Genomic DNA, 18655 nt, shown 5'->3' with positions numbered 1-18655 from the left:
AAGCTTCAGACCCAGATCTCTCAGATGGTCTGAGCCTGGCCGGCATTACTATTACAATCCGGCATATGATTCCTTAGCACGCCCGTACGACGGAATCCCTCACATACTTACACTGGCCGGGACTCCGTCAAAAACAATCGCGCAGAACTTCGGAACGTATGTGGCGGGAAAAGCTTCAGACCCAGATCTCTCAGATGGTCTGAGCCTGGCCGGCATTACTATTACAACCTCAGTGGTGTAGTGACCAACCTCAGTGGTGTAGTGGTTAGCGCCGTGGACTTCGGATCTGGAGGTTGGTGGTTCGAGTCCTAGTCAAGTCATAAAATTTAGCGTAGTGCATTAAGCAGGGAACGACATTTGTGACAAGCATTTATGCTCAACACAATTAAAATTCCTATTACAATCCGGCATATGATTCCTTAGCACGCCCGTACAACGGAATCCCTCACATACTTACACTGGCCGGGACTCCGTCAAAGACAATGGCTCGATTGAACACATGCGGCATCAGCAATCTAACGCCCGTACGACGGAATCCCTCACATACTTACACTGGCCGGGACTCCGTCAAAGACAATGGCTCGATTGAACACATGCGGCATCAGCAGTCTAACGCAGCGTGCCTCCGGATCAACGGATATCTCCAGGGAGGGTCTCCCATGTGGGTCCTGAATGACTAGGTACCGCCATGGATAACGGATAGGTTGCCGGGTGCGGTAGGTGCAGAGGAAGGTGAAGGATGCGGGAACCCCGTACGGGAACATTTGCCTGGCGTGTGGAAGAAAGTGGTTGTTGAAAACCAAAGTCGTATTTTCTTTCGGAAACTGAGACGATTTCCCCTCTTTTGAAGCCCATTTCCCCTCTCTATTTTCTCATAATGTCTTCACTTTAATTGTTTGGAATTATCCAAGAAAAGCAACAACTAACATTCTTATCCGATATCCTATATTCCCACCTAATTAATGCCTGAATGACTAGGTACCGCCATGGATAACGGATAGGTTGCCGGGTGCGGTAGGTGCAGAGGAAGGTGAAGGATGCGGGCACCCCGTACGGGAACATTTGCCTGGCGTGCGGAAGAAAGTGCTTGTTGAAAACCAAAGTCGTATTTTCTTTCGGAAACTGAGACGATTTCCCCTCTTTTGAAGCCCATTTCCCCTGTCTATTTTCTCATAATGTCTTCACTTTAATTGTTTGGAATTATCCAAGAAAAGCAACAACTTACATTCTTATCCTATATCCTACATTCCCACCTAATTAATAAAATTAAGGGATGGAGATGAAATCTTTTCAAATAATTAATTCAACCACTAGGTGGCGTGGTTGCGTGGTAACGCTTGTACCAACGCTTGGCGTGGTTGCGTGGTAACGCTTCCAAACCATTGGAAATTCAAGATGGCGCATTCCCAACCATCGAAGGTCTAGGTGTTCCCAGTTTTCCATTACTGAAAGGAAATTAGGAAAATCAATTGTGCCGGGAGGCGCGCGAACGTCAACAGTTTGAAGCGCCGCCGCCCGGCCTATATTAACACGAAATAGAGTTTCATGGTTTTTCGGCATTTTTACATCCCAACATGGCATATTAACCGCCTGAATGACTAGGTACCGCCATGGATAACGGATAGGTTGCCGGGTGCGGTAGGTGCAGAGGAAGGTGAAGGATGCGGGCACCCCGTATGGGAACATTTGCCTGGCGTGCGGAAGAAAGGGGTTGTTGAAAACCAAAGTCGTATTTTCTTTCGAAATCTGAGACGATTTCCCCTCTTTTGAATCCCATTTCCCCTCTCTATTTTCTCATAATGTCTTCACTTTAATTGTTAAAATTATCCAAGAAAAGCAACAACTGACATTCTTATCCTATATCCTACATTCCCACCTAATTAATAAAATTAAGGGATGGAGATGAAATCTTTTCAAATAATTAATTCAACCACTAGGTGGCGTGGTTGCGTGGTAACGCTTGTACTAAACCATTGGAAATTCAAGATGGCGCATTCCCAACCATCGAAGGTCTAGGTGTTCCCAGTTTTCCATTACTGAAAGGAAATTAGGAAAATCAATTGTGCCGGGAGGCGCGCGAACGTCAAGAGTTTGAAACGCCGCCGCCCGGCCTATATTAACACGAAACAGAGTTTCATGGTTTTTCGGCATTTTTACATCCCAACATGGCATATTAACCGACATTTGGCACCGACTCACCAGGCTGGAATTTCCAGGTCTCTCACAGTCTCCATCAGTCGGTACGCGACCTGCACCCCGTTCGAACCTCGGATCCGGTATATGCCCGGAAACCGGGTCCCGCGGTCTAACTGGAAGTGCCGGATGAAATCGAAATCCTCCGCATCCTCGCCGCTACGGTAGCGATTTCCAGGTCTCTCACAGTCTCCATCAGTCGGTACGCGACCTGCACCCCGTTCGAACCTCGGATCCGGTATATGCCCGGAAACCGGGTTCCGCGGTCTAACTGGAAGTGCCGGATGAAATCGAAATCCTCCGCATCCTCGCCGCTACGGTAGCGGTGATCGGCGCATGCAATGCGGGGTGCATAACCTGCCGCACTGTCCTGCAGGGGCAGGACGGAGTTGTCATTGGTACCTGCGAAGGAAAAAGGAAATCTTGTCAATGATGCAATGCGGGGTGCATAACCTGCCGCACTGTCCTGCAGGGGCAGGACGGAGTTGTCACTGGTACCTGCGAAGGAAAAAGGAAATCTCGTCAATGAAATATGGTATGCAGACAATGAAATATGGTATGCAGATGAACCTGAGTAGCGGAAAGCGGAACTGTGGGGGCTGCGTTTTGGACTTCTAACCTTGAGATTTGTGAGATTTATTTACTGTCAAGTTATGAAAAGTCATGTTTTGCTCTCGGTATTTTCCCCTCTTGAAGCTCGTTTAACCTCTTTTGGCGCGATAGCGAACCGTTGCGTTGGCTGCCACGGGACACTACGTATTTAACTGACAGCATAGAATATGCTTTGGGAGCAACGTGTTGTTGGAGTTGACAAATTGACCTCAGTGTTCAGTTTTCCGAAAGGAAGAGAAAAGAAAAACGAATTCAAATAATAATAATAATAATAATAATAATAATAATAATAATAGAAATAAAAGGAGGTTTTATAGAGGAAACTGTAACTGTGAAATGGTCCTGCGAATGGTCTTATTGTAATGCAGCGAAAAAAGCAGGGAGACAGGATAGGAGAAAGCCAGCCGTTCCGAGAACGAACCTTATCTAAGGACCAAGTTCTCCCCGGGCGTTAATGGAACTCGCGACTTAGCGCTTACAAGGCGCGTTACCCTCCAATCTCAGTAACAGCTACTAAGGTCTTATAGTCCCGAAAGGAAAGAGGGAGGGAAAACAGGATAGGAGAAAGCCAGCCGTTCCGAGAAGGAACCTTTCTGTTGAGGATGAAATTCGCCCCCTGACGGAATTCGAACCCGCGACCTAGCGCTTCCATCCAGTATTGTGTTAATATCTGCGGTAGTTAATTTCTAATTCCTTTCAATTAACCGCAACGGATCAAGGATTATGGGTGAAGACATGTGATCTATTAGAACTGTCAGAGGTCAAAGTTGACGTATCATCAGTAGAGGAAGTTCTAAGATATAGGTCACTTATCTATACCGCAACGGATCAAGGATTATGGGTGAAGACATGTGATCTATTAGAACTGTCAGAGGTCAAAGTTCACGTATCATCAGTAGAGGAAGTCCTAAGATGTAGGTCACTTATCTATAGAGTCCAATGACCGCAGTTAGGCCGGCCACTCACCCTACTCTTTCTGGGTGAGAGTCAGGATCCGAGTACCTTGTCGCCAAACGCCGGTCACCAAGAATCTTAGAGAGTATAATATACACTGTGACGTATGAGGTTCATATGATTGTCGCCGGATTGCGGGTAAAACACCAACGTTATGCATGCCACTCACGATACATTCTGTGAGTGGTAGAAAAATTTAGATCTCTCAGACAGTCTGCAGACCTAGGTCTGAAGTTTTTCCCATCACACGTTCTGACTGTCTGACAGACCGGTCTGTCGAAGGAAAAAAAAAATCAAGAATACTTATTATCTTATTAAGAGCCGAGATATGTGGTGTGTATACGGAGACAGAAATACAGAATGCTAAAACTCATCATTGAAGGAAAGATTCAGGGAAGAAGAGGACGAGGAAGAAGAAGAAAATCATGGACGAGCAATCTGCGGAAATGGTTCGAATGTACAACAGGAGAAATATTCCAGACTGTCAAGGACAAGGAGAGAATAGCCATGAAAATATTCAACCTCCGATAGGAGAGGAACCAGAAGAAGAAGATACGGACTAAGGTTCACAAGTCCACGTACCTACAACTGTTCTTACTAAGAAGAAGTATAGGAGGTATTAGGTAAGTATGTACCTACAATGGATCAGTTGCAAATGGGTAAAAATTATTAATAAATAGTCGATTCTTACGTATAAAGTAGTGAGAAATCCAAATCTGAGGTCAAATGGGTAAAAATTATAAATAAATGGTCGATTCCTATGTAAAAATTTGGGAAAAATCCAAATCTGAGGTCAAAACTCCATAACTGTAAAAGGTCGAAAATTCAATTTTCATTTTCCGTTCTAATGAAAGAGTTCAAAGATGTGTGACGTCAGACTTAAGGCAGTTGCCTCGCTAGGTAGCGCCAGTATGCAAGTACGCTTGCGGAGGAGTAGAAAGAAATGCCCAGAAACGTATGCGCAATGCGCACAAAAACATTAATGTGTTGCCTACGAGGGAGCCTCGGGACATTTGATGTGACGTCATCGCCTACGGGAGCGTATGCCGTGACGTCAAAGTTCACGATTTACCGGTATTTTTATAGTCGATTTATCTCGGGATCTAGAAGTCGTAGGAGAAAAAGAAAAATTCTGTTGGTCCTCATTTTTCCTGCTCTATAACTTTGAAACATCACCCAAGTAAGCGCAACTGTTCTATTACATAGGTAGGTAAATTTTCAAACCCCACGTGAGTAATATAAATTACATAATCACTGGTTGCAACTATGAAGGTAGGTATTTACCTACTTCTTATGTAATAGGTATTATATTTTATTACATTATATTGTACCACTCCAATGCAAAACTGTAGAAACAATATCCTATCTCACCTCGTCCGAGCTCATCTCAGCCCTGTTCATAAACACAGCCTTAAGCGCGGGAAATCAAATGTGATTATTGTGATTCTTGTAGGTACCTATATTTCTTATGATTGTGAATTCCTATTTATGCGCAGATTAGGTAGATACTGTGAAACAAGTGTGCAATTAATGAAAACGCATTTTTCAGGTAGGTATTTGAACAAAAAAAGGTAGGTAGGTAGGTACCTAGTTAAAAATATTATTTTTTGACTCTTCTAAAAAACGCCAACCTAAAATTAAAGCACTTTAATACAGTTCTTTTTTCGTCTCGAAATGGAAGAGAAGAGGACAAGATAGTAAGAGATAACTATCTAGTCAGCCGTTAGGATAAAGTCCGCTCCGTGGGTATCGAACCCGTGACCTAGAGCTTACAAGGCAGCTGCTCTACTCTCCGCTCCGAGCTAACGACTCTTAACTTAGGTGGGCTACAAATATTTTTGTCTTCCAATAAATAAATGAATTAGTCAATAATTGTTGTATTTTATTTAACATCTAACCGTAAACCGAAATTTAGAGAGTGGGGGTAAAAATCTCGTAGTGGGGATAATCAGCTGCTTAAAAAAAAAAAATCAGCTGTTCGCATCAACCGAGAAAAAAAATGGCGACTCTATCGTTAACCGCAGTCTAGAGCGTGGTTTAGTATGGCAATAAGAGGGGAAACGTAAACCGTGTAGGGACCAAGAGTGTGCTAAGTTCCACGAATCGAATCTCTATTGCTCATTTTTGCCTGTTGTGTGGCCAGTTAACCCTTTTCGTTTCCTTGTGGCAGTGGTGGATAGAAGGGTTGACAGGGCTGGCAATAGCCTTCAGGGCCGGGAGGGCCCCGGGGGCCCGCGGGTCCTGGAAATCCGGGTTCCCCCCTGTCTCCCTGTCGGCCTGGGATACCTATGCCAGGGGGGCCTGTGAACACAAACATAGAGAGGTCATAATTAGAGAGAGATAGCAGGGCCGTATTTAAGGGGGTCCTGCCATCGGATGTCTGGAAAAAAGGCCATTTTAACTACTGTCTTCTATTGAAAAAAAAGAGAAAAATGAACTTTCCTTTTTAGAGTATTTCCTTTTTCAGGACTGAAAAGTTCCTTTACTCCAGCAGTAAGCACTGTAGGCAGGCTACTACTATTATTGTGATCAAACTGGGTAGGTATATTGGAGGTGAAATTCCATACCTCGGCTGGAATTCAACCCACGTCCTCCTGTTTACCAGGCAAGCGTATAAAATAAAACTGGAAAGATATAGAATGATCATACCTGGAGGGCCTTCCGCTCCGGGTGGGCCTTCATATCCTACCCCATCCTGGCCAGGCTCTCCCTTGTCCCCTTTCTCTCCTCGTGTCCCGTCCATGCCAGGCTGACCCTGAGGTCCCGGTAGCCCCGGATAGCCTCTGTCTCCTGGAACGCCAGGAGTTCCCGGTTCCCCTGGAAATAAGAATAGACAGGCTGTGTCCACACATAGTCGACTTCGTCAACTGAAACCGTACACTACCTCGTGAACATAGATTCACCTCGTCGATCGAGGGTCGACTATGTGGACACAGCTGAAGAGTGCAAACACTGCATCAGACGCTAGTCAGTATGAAACCCCACCGAATTTTCTTTTATAAAAATTCCTCCGCAAGGACAGTTCGCGTGGAGGGTAGTACATCTGCTTTGAGCGTTGACGCTAAAGTAGGGGAAGTGGAATGAAAAACACGCGTCGGGTTCGCATCGCACCCACGTCGGAATGAAAAACAGACCTGAAATATGGTATGTAGATGAACTTGAGTAGCGGAACTGTGGGGGCTGCGTTTTGGACTTCTAACCTTGAGATTTGTGAGATTTATTTACTGTCAAGTTATGAAAAGTCATGTTTTGCTCTCGGTATTTTCCCCTCTTGAAGCTCGTTTGACCTCTTTTGGCGTGATAGCGAACCGTTGCGTTGGCTGCCACGGGACACTACGCATTTTAACTGACAGCATAGAATATGCTTTGGGAGCAACGTGTTGTTGGAGTTGACAAATTGACCTCCGAAAGGAACCGAAAAGAAAAACGAATTCTCTCACCACTTGGTCTGGTCTGGTTTCCCTCATCACCAACTGATTCCTCTACCAAATCAATCGTGTCCGTTGTATTGGCGGCATTGTCGATTGTATTGGCGGCATTGTTGATTGTATTGGCGGCATTGTCGGCAGTCACCAAGGTGGCAATGTCGTTGTCATCCTGACCCGAGGATGTTCCCAAGATGACAGAAATGATGATCGGGAGGAGACGAGTCCTGAAAATTGACCAAAGAAAACAAGTAGTACAGTCGAACCTCGTCTAAGTGGGAAACCTGGGTAGCTGGGAAAAAAAAACCGTGGTCCCTTCATGGCAACCTCTCTAAGTAGGACACTTTTTTAACTGGGAAACCTGGATAAGTGGGAAACCTGGATAACTGGGAAAAAAATCGTGGCCCCTTCATGGCAACCTCTCTAAGTAGGACATTTTTTTAACTGGGAAACCTGGATAAGTGGGAAAAAATTGTCAGTCCCTTGGATTCCCATTTAGACAGGTTCGACTGTAGTTCAGTGAGGTGTTGAATTTACAGCTCGCTCACTGCATGAATTTTCTTCGTTCGAAGTTACAATTTTTTCGAATTTTTCTTTGTTGGAACAATACGTTTCGTACCGCGTGAACGTGCTGTCAGCACACGATTTTTTTTCTTCTTTTTTTTACAGACCACGGGGGTCTTTCAGACGATCTGAGCGTGAATGGCGAGCATAATAGACAAACTAAATGCACAATCAACAAATTAAACTTGCTTGGACCTGAGTCTGAAGCTTTTTCTGCAACACACTTTTCTGACGGTCCGAGCTTGAATAGCCGACATGAGACGACCAGCAAATCGGCATACTGTATCTTAATTTATAGGTTCCCCTTTTGAACATTTCACGACACATCACTGATGGCAAATAGATATACCTATTCTCCGTCCAGATGAATGTGAGAGCAAGGAGTCATCAAAAAAGTAAGCTACGTTGCCAAACATATCAAAGGTGCAACGGTAGAAAATCTTTAAAAGAGGAAGGTACATTGCACAGTAATTCGACCTCTTGAAAAAAAAAAACTACTTTTTTGTTCTACTTTTTCCCATTTAAACCTGTAGTACGTACGTACGTAACGTACAGACCATGGGCTAAAAACCACTTTTTTGAATCAGGGTCAAAACACGGATATTTCCAACCATTTCCCGATTTTGAAAATTTGGACCGATTGCAATACTTTCATTACTAGTATAGCTCCGCTATACTGTAGTAATAGAAAGTAAAAAAAGGTTACAGATCGAAGATACCTATGCTGCAACGGTAGAAAATCTTTAAAAGAGGAAGGTACATTGCACAGTGCTTCCTCCCACATTGCACAGTGATTCCACCTCTTGAAAAAAAAGGTTACAGATCGAAGCTACCTCTGCTTTTTAATAGAGAGAGAGGGTTTATAAAAACAGACCTTTACCTTAATCGCAACAATGCAAGGAATTCTCGCATTCTGATTGGTTCCTTCATTTTGGGTCAATGACTCCTTGCTCTCACATTCATCTGGACGGAGTAGAGTTACCTATATATTACCTAGTTATCTTGAATGATGTTCTGCGCAATATACTTATCTGTAAAACCTACCTATGTGCAATGCACACTGAACATTATTCAGTTATGTCTCATTCAACAAAAACAGTAGGGTCATAGTCAGATCCAATTTTTATCACTCGACTATTTTGCGTAGTTCGCTTGTATTTTGCGTAGTTTGCTTGTATTTTGCGTAGTTCGCTTGTATTTTGCGTAGTTTGCTTGTATTTTGCGTAGTTCGCTTGTATTTTGCGTAGTTCGCTTGTAGAAAAAAAGGTAGGTACCTCATACAAATCTGTCAGGGAGAGAGAGAGAGAGAGAGAGAGAGAGAGAGAGAGAGAGAGAGAGAGTTTATAAAAACAGACCTTTACCTTGATCGCAACAATGCAAGGAATGCTCGTATTCTGATTGGTTCCTTCATTTTGGGTCAATGACTTCTTGCTCTCACATTCATCTGGACGGAGTATAGTTACCTATATATTACCTAGTTATCTTGAATGATGTTCTGCGCAATATACTTATCTGTAAAACCTACCTATGTATGTGCAATGCACACTGAACATTATTCAGTTATGTCTCATTCAACAAACAGTAGGGTCATAGTCAGATCCAATTTTTATCACTCGACTATTTTGCGTAGTTTGCTTGTATTTTGCGTCGTTTGCTTGTATTTTGCGTAGTTTGCTTGTATTTTGCGTTGTTTGCTTGTATTTTGCGTCGTTTGCTTGTATTTTGCGTAGTTTGCTTGTAGAAAAAAAAGGTAGGTAGGTACCTCATACAAATCTATCCTTTTCCTTTCCTTGGGTTCTATTAGTGTTTTTTTTTTTTTAGTCTTTAGAAGGCCTATCAAGCTAACAGCCTGTTGTGTCAAGTTAGCATGCTGTTAGGGGCTGAAAAGAAGGTTGGTGAAACCCACCCATATCGTAATCGGCTGCTCTCTTCTATATGTTTTCAGATGGATCTCTATATTGGTTCTGCTATACACTGGAATACAGATACGGACGCGATCGAGTATCTGGAACGCCAAAATGAAAAACTGAACGGGACGCCGGGACACCCCCTGAAATTCGGGACTGTCCCGGCCAATTCGGGACGTTTGGCAAGCCTACCTGTAAGTACTTGAGTAGGTACATCTGGTAATTTGTTTAATATTTTTTGGGATTTAGTGTTTAAATGTTTTGTTGCTCCCTAATCTAGTTTTTAATTAGACTTCTTTGTCATACACACTCGTTAAAGCCCAGAAGAGGTTAGGTAGTAGAACAGCCGCGAGAGACACTAAAAGTTCACAGAAGAAAGACGGAAGTTTCTTTTGTAATCAGCTGTCCATGAATCCATGATAAAGTAAGTCTAATAAAATTTATGTAACGACCGCTGCAATGAACTCTCAAAAATAAGTAAGATTTATATTTTATACTAGTTTTTAATATGATATGTAGGTATTTGTTTTAAATGTCATAATTCACCTATTGTTTAAATGTTTTTATTGTTTAATGATTTTAAGGTCAAAGAGGATATGTGGGCAAGGCAATGAACTCTCAAAAATAAGTAAGATTTATATTTTATACTAGTTTTTAATATGATATGTAGGTATTTGTTTTAAATGTCATAATTCTCCTATTGTTTAAATGTTTTTATTGTTTAATGATTTTAAGGTCAAAGAGGATATGTGGGCAAAGTGAACATGACAGTAAACTGTGAGTCGTATTACGGTGAGACTGGTCAGGAATCACTACAGGAGACTGAACGATTTGTTGAGGAGATGAGGAAGAAAAACGTAAGTGAAAAAAATTTGATATATAGGTCGTGGTCGAACAGGTTTGGATAAGTCCTTCTATGGGAACAGACAGACAGACACACAGACAGATGACCCCGAAGCGAATACAATAGTCCTTTTTATTAGGTACTATCGTAATATCTCGTACTACCGTGAGACTGTTCAGGAATCACTACAGGAGACTGAACGATTTGTTGAGGAGATGAGGAAGAAAAACGTAAGTGAAAAAATTTGATATGTCGAACAGGTTTGGACAAGTCCTTCTATGGGAACAAACAGACAGACAGCGGGTTCGATTCCCGCCCGGGGCGGATTTTATCCTGATGGGATAATGTTCGTTCCGCTAGGCCGCGGGTTCGATTCCCGCCCGGGGCGGATTTTATCCTGATGGGATATTGTTCGTTCTCGGAACGGCTGGCATTCCTCTTGTCCTGTCTTCCCTCTCTCTTCGATTTCGGGACGATAAGACCCTAGCAGTTACAGTTCCCTCTGTCAAACCTCTTAAAAACAAAGTCTTAAAACTTTCTGGTTGGTCCGACAGTATTCCACGGTTCAGCCAATCATAACGCCCCGATTCGCGGTCACATGTGACATGCCTTTGATGACTGGTCTAGCCGAGATGGCCCGCAAGTACGATCTGCCGATTCAAACACACCTGTCGGAAAACCTGGACGAAATCGCTACAGTGAAGGGAATGAACCCGACTTGTCGAAGTTATACGGAGATATACGAACGCGCCGGACTTCTCACGAACAAGGTGAGGAATGTTGTTTTTGGACCTGGAGGAGCTGGGTTCGAATCCTGGCCTGGTCAGATTTTTTTTTATTTATTTTTTCAACCAACAACTGAGCAGTGAGCAGTTTTTACTTTCCCTATCCTATAGGAAGGAAAGTAATGTAATCTCTTGAGAAAAAAATCCATTCTATTCTATTCTATTCTATTGACAGACGCTCCTGGCACATGGAATTCACCTAGATGATGAGGAATTAGATGTGATCAGAAAGCATGGAGCGTCCATTATACATTGTCCCAGTTCCAATTGTTTCCTGCAGAGTGGAGTGTGTGACACAATGAGACTGTTGGATAAGAACGTAAACGTAGGTAAGTCACGCTCACACGAGGAACATTGGTAAGTCACGTAAACATTGGTAAGTCATGCTCACACGACAGACCACACCGAGGAAAAAACTAGGCTGTCGGAAGCCCAATCGAGTGATTGGTTTCCGGAACGCTCATATTGAACTCTATATCGTTAAGCTCGACAGTCCCGACTCTTGCATTCCAACAACTTTAAAAGCCCAGAAGAGGTTAGGTAGTAGAACAGCCGCGAGAGACACTAAAAGTTCACAGAAGAAAGACGGAAGTTTCTTTTGTAATCAGCTGTCCATGAATCCATGATAAAGTAAGTCTAATAAAATTTATGTAACGACCGCTGCAATGAACTCTCAAAAATAAGTAAGATTTATATTTTATACTAGTTTTTAATATGATATGTAGGTATTTGTTTTAAATGTCATAATTCACCTATTGTTTAAATGTTTTTATTGTTTAATGATTTTAAGGTCAAAGAGGATATGTGGGCAAGGTGAACATGACGGTAAACTGTGAGTCGTACTACCGTGAGACTGTTCAGGAATCACTACAGGAGACTGAACGATTTGTTGAGGAGATGAGGAAGAAAAACGTAAGTGAAAAAATTTGATATGTCGAACAGGTTTGGACAAGTCCTTCTATGGGAACAAACAGACAGACAGCGGGTTCGATTCCCGCCCGGGGCGGATTTTATCCTGATGGGATAATGTTCGTTCTCGGAACGGCTGGCTTTCCTCCTATCCTGTCTTCCTTCTCTCTTCGATTTCGGGACGATAAGACCCTAGCAGTTACAGTTCCCTCTGTCAAACCTCTTAAAAACAAAGTCTTAAAACTTTCTGGTTGGTCCGACAGTATTCCACGGTTCAGCCAATCATAACGCCCCGATTCGCGGTCACATGTGACATGCCTTTGATGACTGGTCTAGCCGAGATGGCCCGCAAGTACGATCTGCCGATTCAAACACACCTGTCGGAAAACCTGGACGAAATCGCTACGGTGAAGGGAATGAACCCGACTTGTCGAAGTTATACGGAGATATACGAACGCGCCGGACTTCTCACGAACAAGGTGAGGAATGTTGTTTTTGGGCCTGGAGGAGCTGGGTTCGAATCCTGGCCTGGTCAGATTTTTTTTTATTTATTTTTTCAACCAACAACTGAGCAGTGAGCAGTTTTTACTTTCCCTATCCTATAGGAAGGAAAGTAATGTAATCTATCAAACCTCTTGAGAAAAAAATCCATTCTATTCTATTCTATTGACAGACGCTCCTGGCACATGGAATTCACCTAGATGATGAGGAATTAGATGTGATCAGAAAGCATGGAGCGTCCATTATACATTGTCCTAGTTCCAATTGTTTCCTGCAGAGTGGAGTGTGTGACACGATAAGACTGTTGGATAAGAACGTAAACATTGGTAAGTCACGCTCACACGAGGAACATTGGTAAGTCATGCTCACACGACAGACCACACCGAGGAAAAAAAAACTAGGGTGTCGGAAGTCCAATCGAGTGATTGGTTTCCGGAACGCTCATATTGAACTCTATATCGTTAAGCTCGACAGTCTCGACTCTTGCATTCCAACAACTTTAATCAGAGGAAGTAACCGAATAATAGAGACCTTCTACCCTAATTCGTCACCCTACCACTATTTTTTGTTTTGTTTTGTTTTTTTTGTTTGTAGAAGTCGTAGGAGAAAAAGAAAAATTCTGTTGGTCCTCATTTTTCCTGCTCTATAACTTTGAAACATCACCCAAGTAAGCGCAACTGATCTATTACATAGGTAGGTGAATTTTCAAACCCCATGTGAGTAATATAAATTATATAATCACTGGTTGCAACTATGCAGGTAGGTATTTACCTACTTCTTATGTAATAGGTATTATATTTTATTACATTATATTGTACATACAGTTGTAAGTTGTATGAGTATTCATTGATAATTTTATTTCTTTCTCATCAATGATTTCTCAGTCTCTCGCCTCTCTTCTTAATATTCGGTCGTACAGGTACGAGGTAACGAGGTCCTACCTAAAAAAAAAAAAAAATCTTTTCTTAAATTTATTTATCTAAAAATCGGGAAGTGCGAAATCTTATTTTAGGAAGTGCCAAACGGAGGTAGGTAGGTATCTATAAATTTACGGGATAAGCCCGGAAAGCGGGTGAACCTAGGATTTCCCGGTAAAACCTAGAATATTCCTGTACTCATACCGGGAAATGTATAAGTAGAAGCTAGGGTGACATTATGACATACTAGCTGAATATTTTCTACAAGTTCGGCCATGCCTTTTCTACAAGTTTGGCCATGCCTCGGAATGGCGACGGAATTCAGCTAGTTATAATATAAGATTTCCCTTCTAAATTCTCGGTTTTACCAGGAAAACCTAGGTTTACCCCCTCAAACTCAAACATTGTCACGAAACGTAAGTGGTATAGTATTATTTCTGTTAAATTTTGACATTGTTCCACGAATAACGAGTAAATTTTCAAAACCTTATACTAGTTATAATATAAGATTTCCCTTCTAAATTCTCGGTTTTACCAGGAAAACCTAGGTTTACCCCCTCAAACTCAAACATTGTCACGACACGTAAGTGGTATAGTATTATTTCTGTTAAATTTTGTAAATTATTTCTGTTATTTTCTCTCTCTCGCTGAATTATTTCCTCATTCCATCTCACTCCCTCCCTCATAGAAACATACTTCCCTCTCGCTCCCTCCTTCGTAGCAAAGATTATTCCATCTCACTTCCTCCCTCTTTACTATTCTTACTATACGGGTTTTATTCTATCTCTCTTACTCTTATTCTCCATCCCTCTCTTTCCTATTTTTCATGCTAACACAATATCTCTCTCTCTCGCTCCCTCTCTCTCTCTCTTACGTCCACTATTTCTCTCTGACTCCGATTCATCTACTAACTACTCTCTCTCTCTCTCTCTCTCGCTGTTTTTATTTTTTACATCCTCATTTCCTCTCACTTCCTCCCTGCTGAATTCAGATGATGTAGGACGCGCGGAAGAAGTGGAGGAGGGGGAAAGACCCAGGCTAGAGAAAAATCCCACTTCCGCGAGAAGGTATCTACAAACATTGCCTGATGGTCCAGCGTTGACAGCGCAGCGAATCGAGGAACGAAACCTTATATTGTTTCTTTATCAGTAATTTCTCTCTAAGCTTGGCAGTGGTCCTTCTTTCTGTTTGGAACTTTGTAATGGTCAGTACCTACGATTTCTGTGTTACCTTTTCGGGGGCCCACCGTGAGGTTTCGCCTGTGGGGACCTTCGGTCAGTAGATTGACGGTGGGGCGGAAGCTCCAAAGTATAGGCATTCTCACTCCCCCTTACTTACCATTTAACGGCAATAGTATAGATGATTCAACCTGGATTCTAATGCCGGCCACTAATTTCAGACTGTCTGTGTGTTACCTTTTCGGGGGCCCACCGTGAGGTTTCGCCTGTGGGGACCTTCGGTCAGTAGATTGACGGTGGGGCGGAAGCTCCAAAGTGTAGGCATTCTCACTCCCTCTTGCTTACCATTTAACGACAATAGTATAGGATAGGTGATTCAACCTGGATTCTAATGCCAGCGCTAGTTATAATATAAGATTTCCCTTCTAAATTCTCGGTTTTACCAGGAAAACCTAGGTTTACCCCCTCAAACTCAAACATTGTCACGTAAGTGGTATAGTATTATTTCTGTTAAATTTTGTAAATTATTTCTGTTCAATTTTGACATTGTTCCACGAATAACGAGTAAATTTTCAAAACCTTATCTTGTTTCTTTATCAGTAATTTCTCTCTAAGCTTGGCAGTGGTCCTTCTTTCTGTTTGGAACTTTGTAATGGTCAGTACGATTTCTGTGTTACCTTTTCGCGGGCCCACCGTGAGGTTTCGCCTGTGGAGGCCTTCGGTCAGTATATTGACGATGGGGTGGAAGCTCCAAAGTATAGGCATTCTCACTCCTTACTTACCATTTAACGACAATAGTATAGGTGATTCAACCTTGATTCTAACATAACTTATGTAGTAATGTGCATGATGATGGAAATTAGTGCCCTACACGCCTTACACTTGACTTTAGACCACGCTACGCCACTGCTGCTACGAGTTCCTACCTACGTCAAAAAAAAAACTTATATTACAGTATGAATGAGATGTGAAATTGTGAAAGATTACTTTGTATAGAGGTGGTAGTGATTTAGGTACCTACATGTTTTAGGGTCTGACTCATTGAGTATTCCACTGAAAAGAATCAAAAGACTACTTATCCCTCTCTCTCTTCTTGTTTATAATTTTCCTCATCCCCTCTCGCTCCCTCCCTCTTGTTTAATACTCCTACCATTCTCTCTCTCTGTCTTCAGGTCTTATCTTTTTCATGCCATCACAATATTGTGTTTTCTCTCTCTCGCTGAATTATTTCCTCATTCCATCTCACTCCCTCCCTCATAGAAACATACTTCCCTCTCGCTCCCTCCTTCGTAGAAAAGATTATTCCATCTCACTTCCTCCCTCTTTACTATTCTTACTATACGGGTTTCATTCTATCTCTCTTACTCTTATTCTCCATCCCTCTCCTTCCTATTTTTCATGCTAACACAATATCTCTCTCTCGCTCCCTCTCTCTCTTACGTCCACTATTTCTCTCTGACTCCGATTCATCTACTAACTACTCTCTCTCTCTCTCTCTCTCTCTCTCTCTCGCTGTTTTTATTTCCTCATTCCCTCTCACTTCCTCCCTCTTTACTATTCTTACTATACGGGTTTTATTCTATCTCTCTTACTCTTATTCTCCATCCCTCTCCTTCCTATTTTTCATGCTAACACAATATCTCTCTCTCTCTCGCTGTTTTTATTTTTTATTTCCTCATTCCCTCTCACTTCCTCTCTCTTTTTTACTCCCATTCACTCTCTCCGTCTCGTTTGTCTTAGGTCTTACTATAGTTTTTTTCTCTATCTCTATCTCTCTCACACCTTCACACCTACTCTTGTGCGCTTTCTTTCTTAATCTCATTCTATCCCTCTCCCTCTTACTTATATTTCTCATTTACATTTCACTCTGGAGCAGGGGTTCCCAAACTTTCTCAAGCCACGGACCACTTTTGAATTTCATGATTTCTCGCGGACCACCTAGCAGTTACAGTTCCCTCTGTCAAACCTCTTAAAAACAATAAAACAAAGTCTTTAAACTTTCTGGTTGGCCCGACAGTATTGCACGGTTCAGCCAATCATAACGCCCCGATTCGCGGTCACATGTGACATGCCTTTGATGACTGGTCTAGCCGAGATGGCCCGCAAGTACGATCTGCCGATTCAAACACACCTGTCGGAAAACCTGGACGAAATCGCTACAGTGAAGGGAATGAACCCGACTTGTCGAAGTTATACGGAGATATACGAACGCGCCGGACTTCTCACGAACAAGGTGAGGAATGTTGTTTTTGGACCTGGAGGAGCTGGGTTCGAATCCTGGCCTGGTCAGATTTTTTCCTGTCTTCCTTCTCTCTTCGATTTCGGGACGATAAGACCATAGCAGTTACAGTTCCCTCTGTCAAACCTCTTAAAAAAAAAAAGATATATCTCCATCAACATAATATTTCTTTCGTTAGCGATTTTTTTTAGCCTTCGAAGATAAAGTATGGTGATGTGAAAAGAGTAGTGAGAGAGAGAGAGAGGGGTAGAAAGGAAGAGGAGAGAGACAGAAAGGGTGAGAAAGGAGGGGGAAAGGAGTGATAGGATGAGAACGAAAGAGACAATCCTGTCTTCCTTCTCTCTTCGATTTCGGGACGATAAGACCATAGCAGTTACAGTTCCCTCTGTCAAACCTCTTAAAAAAAAAAAAGCCAACAGCCTGTTGTGTCAAGCTAGCATGCTGTTAGGGGCTGAAAAGAAGGTTGGTGAAACCCACCCATATCGTAATCGGCTGCTCTCTTCTATGTTCTCAGATGGATCTCTATATTGGTTCTGCTATACACTGGAATACAGATACGGACGCGATCCAGTATCTGGAACGATGTGCCCTAGCTGTAGAAGATGGGAAAGTAAGTGCCTACCTACCCAATACCTAACAATGTGTCTCAGCTACAAAATTACAGATTAAAAAAAATCTGGTGTGAACATCACACGACTTTCCTTATCCTATTGAATGATGCTTATTTGAGTGTTCTTTTACCCTAATTTTTACAACATCTCTAACCGTTTTGACGCTATAGCTGTTTTTTTTTATTTATTTTTTCAACCAACAACTGAGCAGTGAGCAGTTTTTACTTTCCCTATCCTATAGGAAGGAAAGTAATGTAATCTCTTGAGAAAAAAATCCATTCTATTCTATTCTATTCTATTGACAGACGCTCCTGGCACATGGAATTCACCTAGATGATGAGGAATTAGATGTGATCAGAAAGCATGGAGCGTCCATTATACATTGTCCCAGTTCCAATTGTTTCCTGCAGAGTGGAGTGTGTGACACAATGAGACTGTTGGATAAGAACGTAAACGTAGGTAAGTCACGCTCACACGAGGAACATTGGTAAGTCACGTAAACATTGGTAAGTCATGCTCACACGACAGACCACACCGAGGAAAAAACTAGGCTGTCGGAAGCCCAATCGAGTGATTGGTTTCCGGAACGCTCATATTGAACTCTATATCGTTAAGCTCGACAGTCCCGACTCTTGCATTCCAACAACTTTAATCAGAGGAAGTAACCGAATAATAGAGACCTTCTACCCTAATTTGTCATCCTACCACTTTTTTTTTCTCTCTCTCTCTCAGTCTCACAAACCTAAGTCTCGAGCTTTTTCTGCCACACACGTTAAGACGGTCTGTCAGACCTAGGGTTGTGAGTCCATCCACGGTCTGTCAGACCTGGATTTGTGAGTCCATCCACGGTCTGTCAGACAGTTTGTGTTCCGTCACCCTGTAGCTTGGAGACCCTCCACTGGCCTTCGATTCAAACCTGTTCAAAGTTTTGGTCATGGGGAAACTAGCGAAACTGGCGGCATTATTATTATTATTATTATTATTATTATTATTATTATTATTATTATTATTATTAT

At 42.3% G+C, this 18655-nt stretch overlaps 3 protein-coding genes across 8 annotated transcripts in view; 2 read left to right on the top strand and 1 right to left on the bottom strand.

Annotated features, from left to right (window-relative positions):
• Nucleotides 1-5843: 5843 nt before the first annotated feature.
• On the bottom strand, nucleotides 5844-8027 carry LOC103512569 (collagen alpha-1(X) chain-like). Its single transcript, XM_008477343.2, has 4 exons — nucleotides 7957-8027; nucleotides 7200-7411; nucleotides 6409-6576; nucleotides 5844-6060 (listed from the first exon to the last, which is right to left on the bottom strand). Exons 1-4 carry the CDS (start codon nucleotides 8025-8027, stop codon nucleotides 5903-5905), a joined length of 609 nt encoding a protein of 202 aa, XP_008475565.2. The 3' UTR covers nucleotides 5844-5902.
• A 2366-nt stretch (nucleotides 8028-10393) lies between these two features.
• Nucleotides 10394-11660, top strand: LOC113468797 (guanine deaminase-like). Its single transcript, XM_026826007.1, has 3 exons — nucleotides 10394-10512; nucleotides 11054-11269; nucleotides 11460-11660. The coding sequence occupies exons 1-3, from the start codon at nucleotides 10420-10422 to the stop codon at nucleotides 11643-11645; spliced, it is 495 nt and encodes a 164-aa protein (XP_026681808.1). The 5' UTR covers nucleotides 10394-10419; the 3' UTR covers nucleotides 11646-11660.
• Nucleotides 11661-12064: 404 nt separating this feature from the next.
• The window catches only part of LOC103512567 (guanine deaminase-like), a 15073-nt gene continuing 8482 nt past the window's right edge, over nucleotides 12065-18655 (top strand). For all 6 annotated transcript variants that reach the window (XR_003392422.1, XR_003392421.1, XR_003392420.1 and 3 more), the window contains exons 1-3: nucleotides 12065-12196; nucleotides 12457-12672; nucleotides 12867-13020. Coding sequence is in view for 2 of the 6 variants with exons in the window: in XM_026826006.1 (XP_026681807.1) it covers nucleotides 12104-12196; nucleotides 12457-12672; nucleotides 12867-13020 (463 nt within the window). In the remaining 4 variants the exon portion in view is untranslated. The remainder of the gene's footprint in view (nucleotides 12197-12456; nucleotides 12673-12866; nucleotides 13021-18655) is intronic.

The sequence above is a fragment of the Diaphorina citri genome, unplaced genomic scaffold (assembly GCF_000475195.1).
Source record: "Diaphorina citri unplaced genomic scaffold, Diaci psyllid genome assembly version 1.1 scaffold853, whole genome shotgun sequence".
NCBI classification, from domain to species: Eukaryota; Metazoa; Arthropoda; class Insecta; order Hemiptera; family Psyllidae; genus Diaphorina; species Diaphorina citri.
The sequence above is the reverse complement of the archived record's forward strand: the minus strand, read 5'-3'. Positions and strand labels throughout refer to the sequence as shown.

Coding starts and splice junctions, on each gene's coding strand:
- LOC103512569 (XM_008477343.2), bottom strand. CDS start 8,027: ATGCCGATTTGCTGGTCGTCTCATGTCGGCTATTCAAGCTCGGACCGT. Junction 7,412..7,956: donor AAAAGTGTGTTGCAGAAAAA/GCTTCAGACTCA, acceptor GTCAATTTTCAG/GACTCGTCTCCTCCCGATCA. Junction 6,577..7,199: donor AAACCAGACCAGACCAAGTG/GTGAGAGAATTC, acceptor TCTTATTTCCAG/GGGAACCGGGAACTCCTGGC.
- LOC113468797 (XM_026826007.1), top strand. CDS start 10,420: ATGACAGTAAACTGTGAGTCGTATTACGGTGAGACTGGTCAGGAATCA. Junction 10,513..11,053: donor AGGAGATGAGGAAGAAAAAC/GTAAGTGAAAAA, acceptor TTGGTCCGACAG/TATTCCACGGTTCAGCCAAT. Junction 11,270..11,459: donor CCGGACTTCTCACGAACAAG/GTGAGGAATGTT, acceptor TTCTATTGACAG/ACGCTCCTGGCACATGGAAT.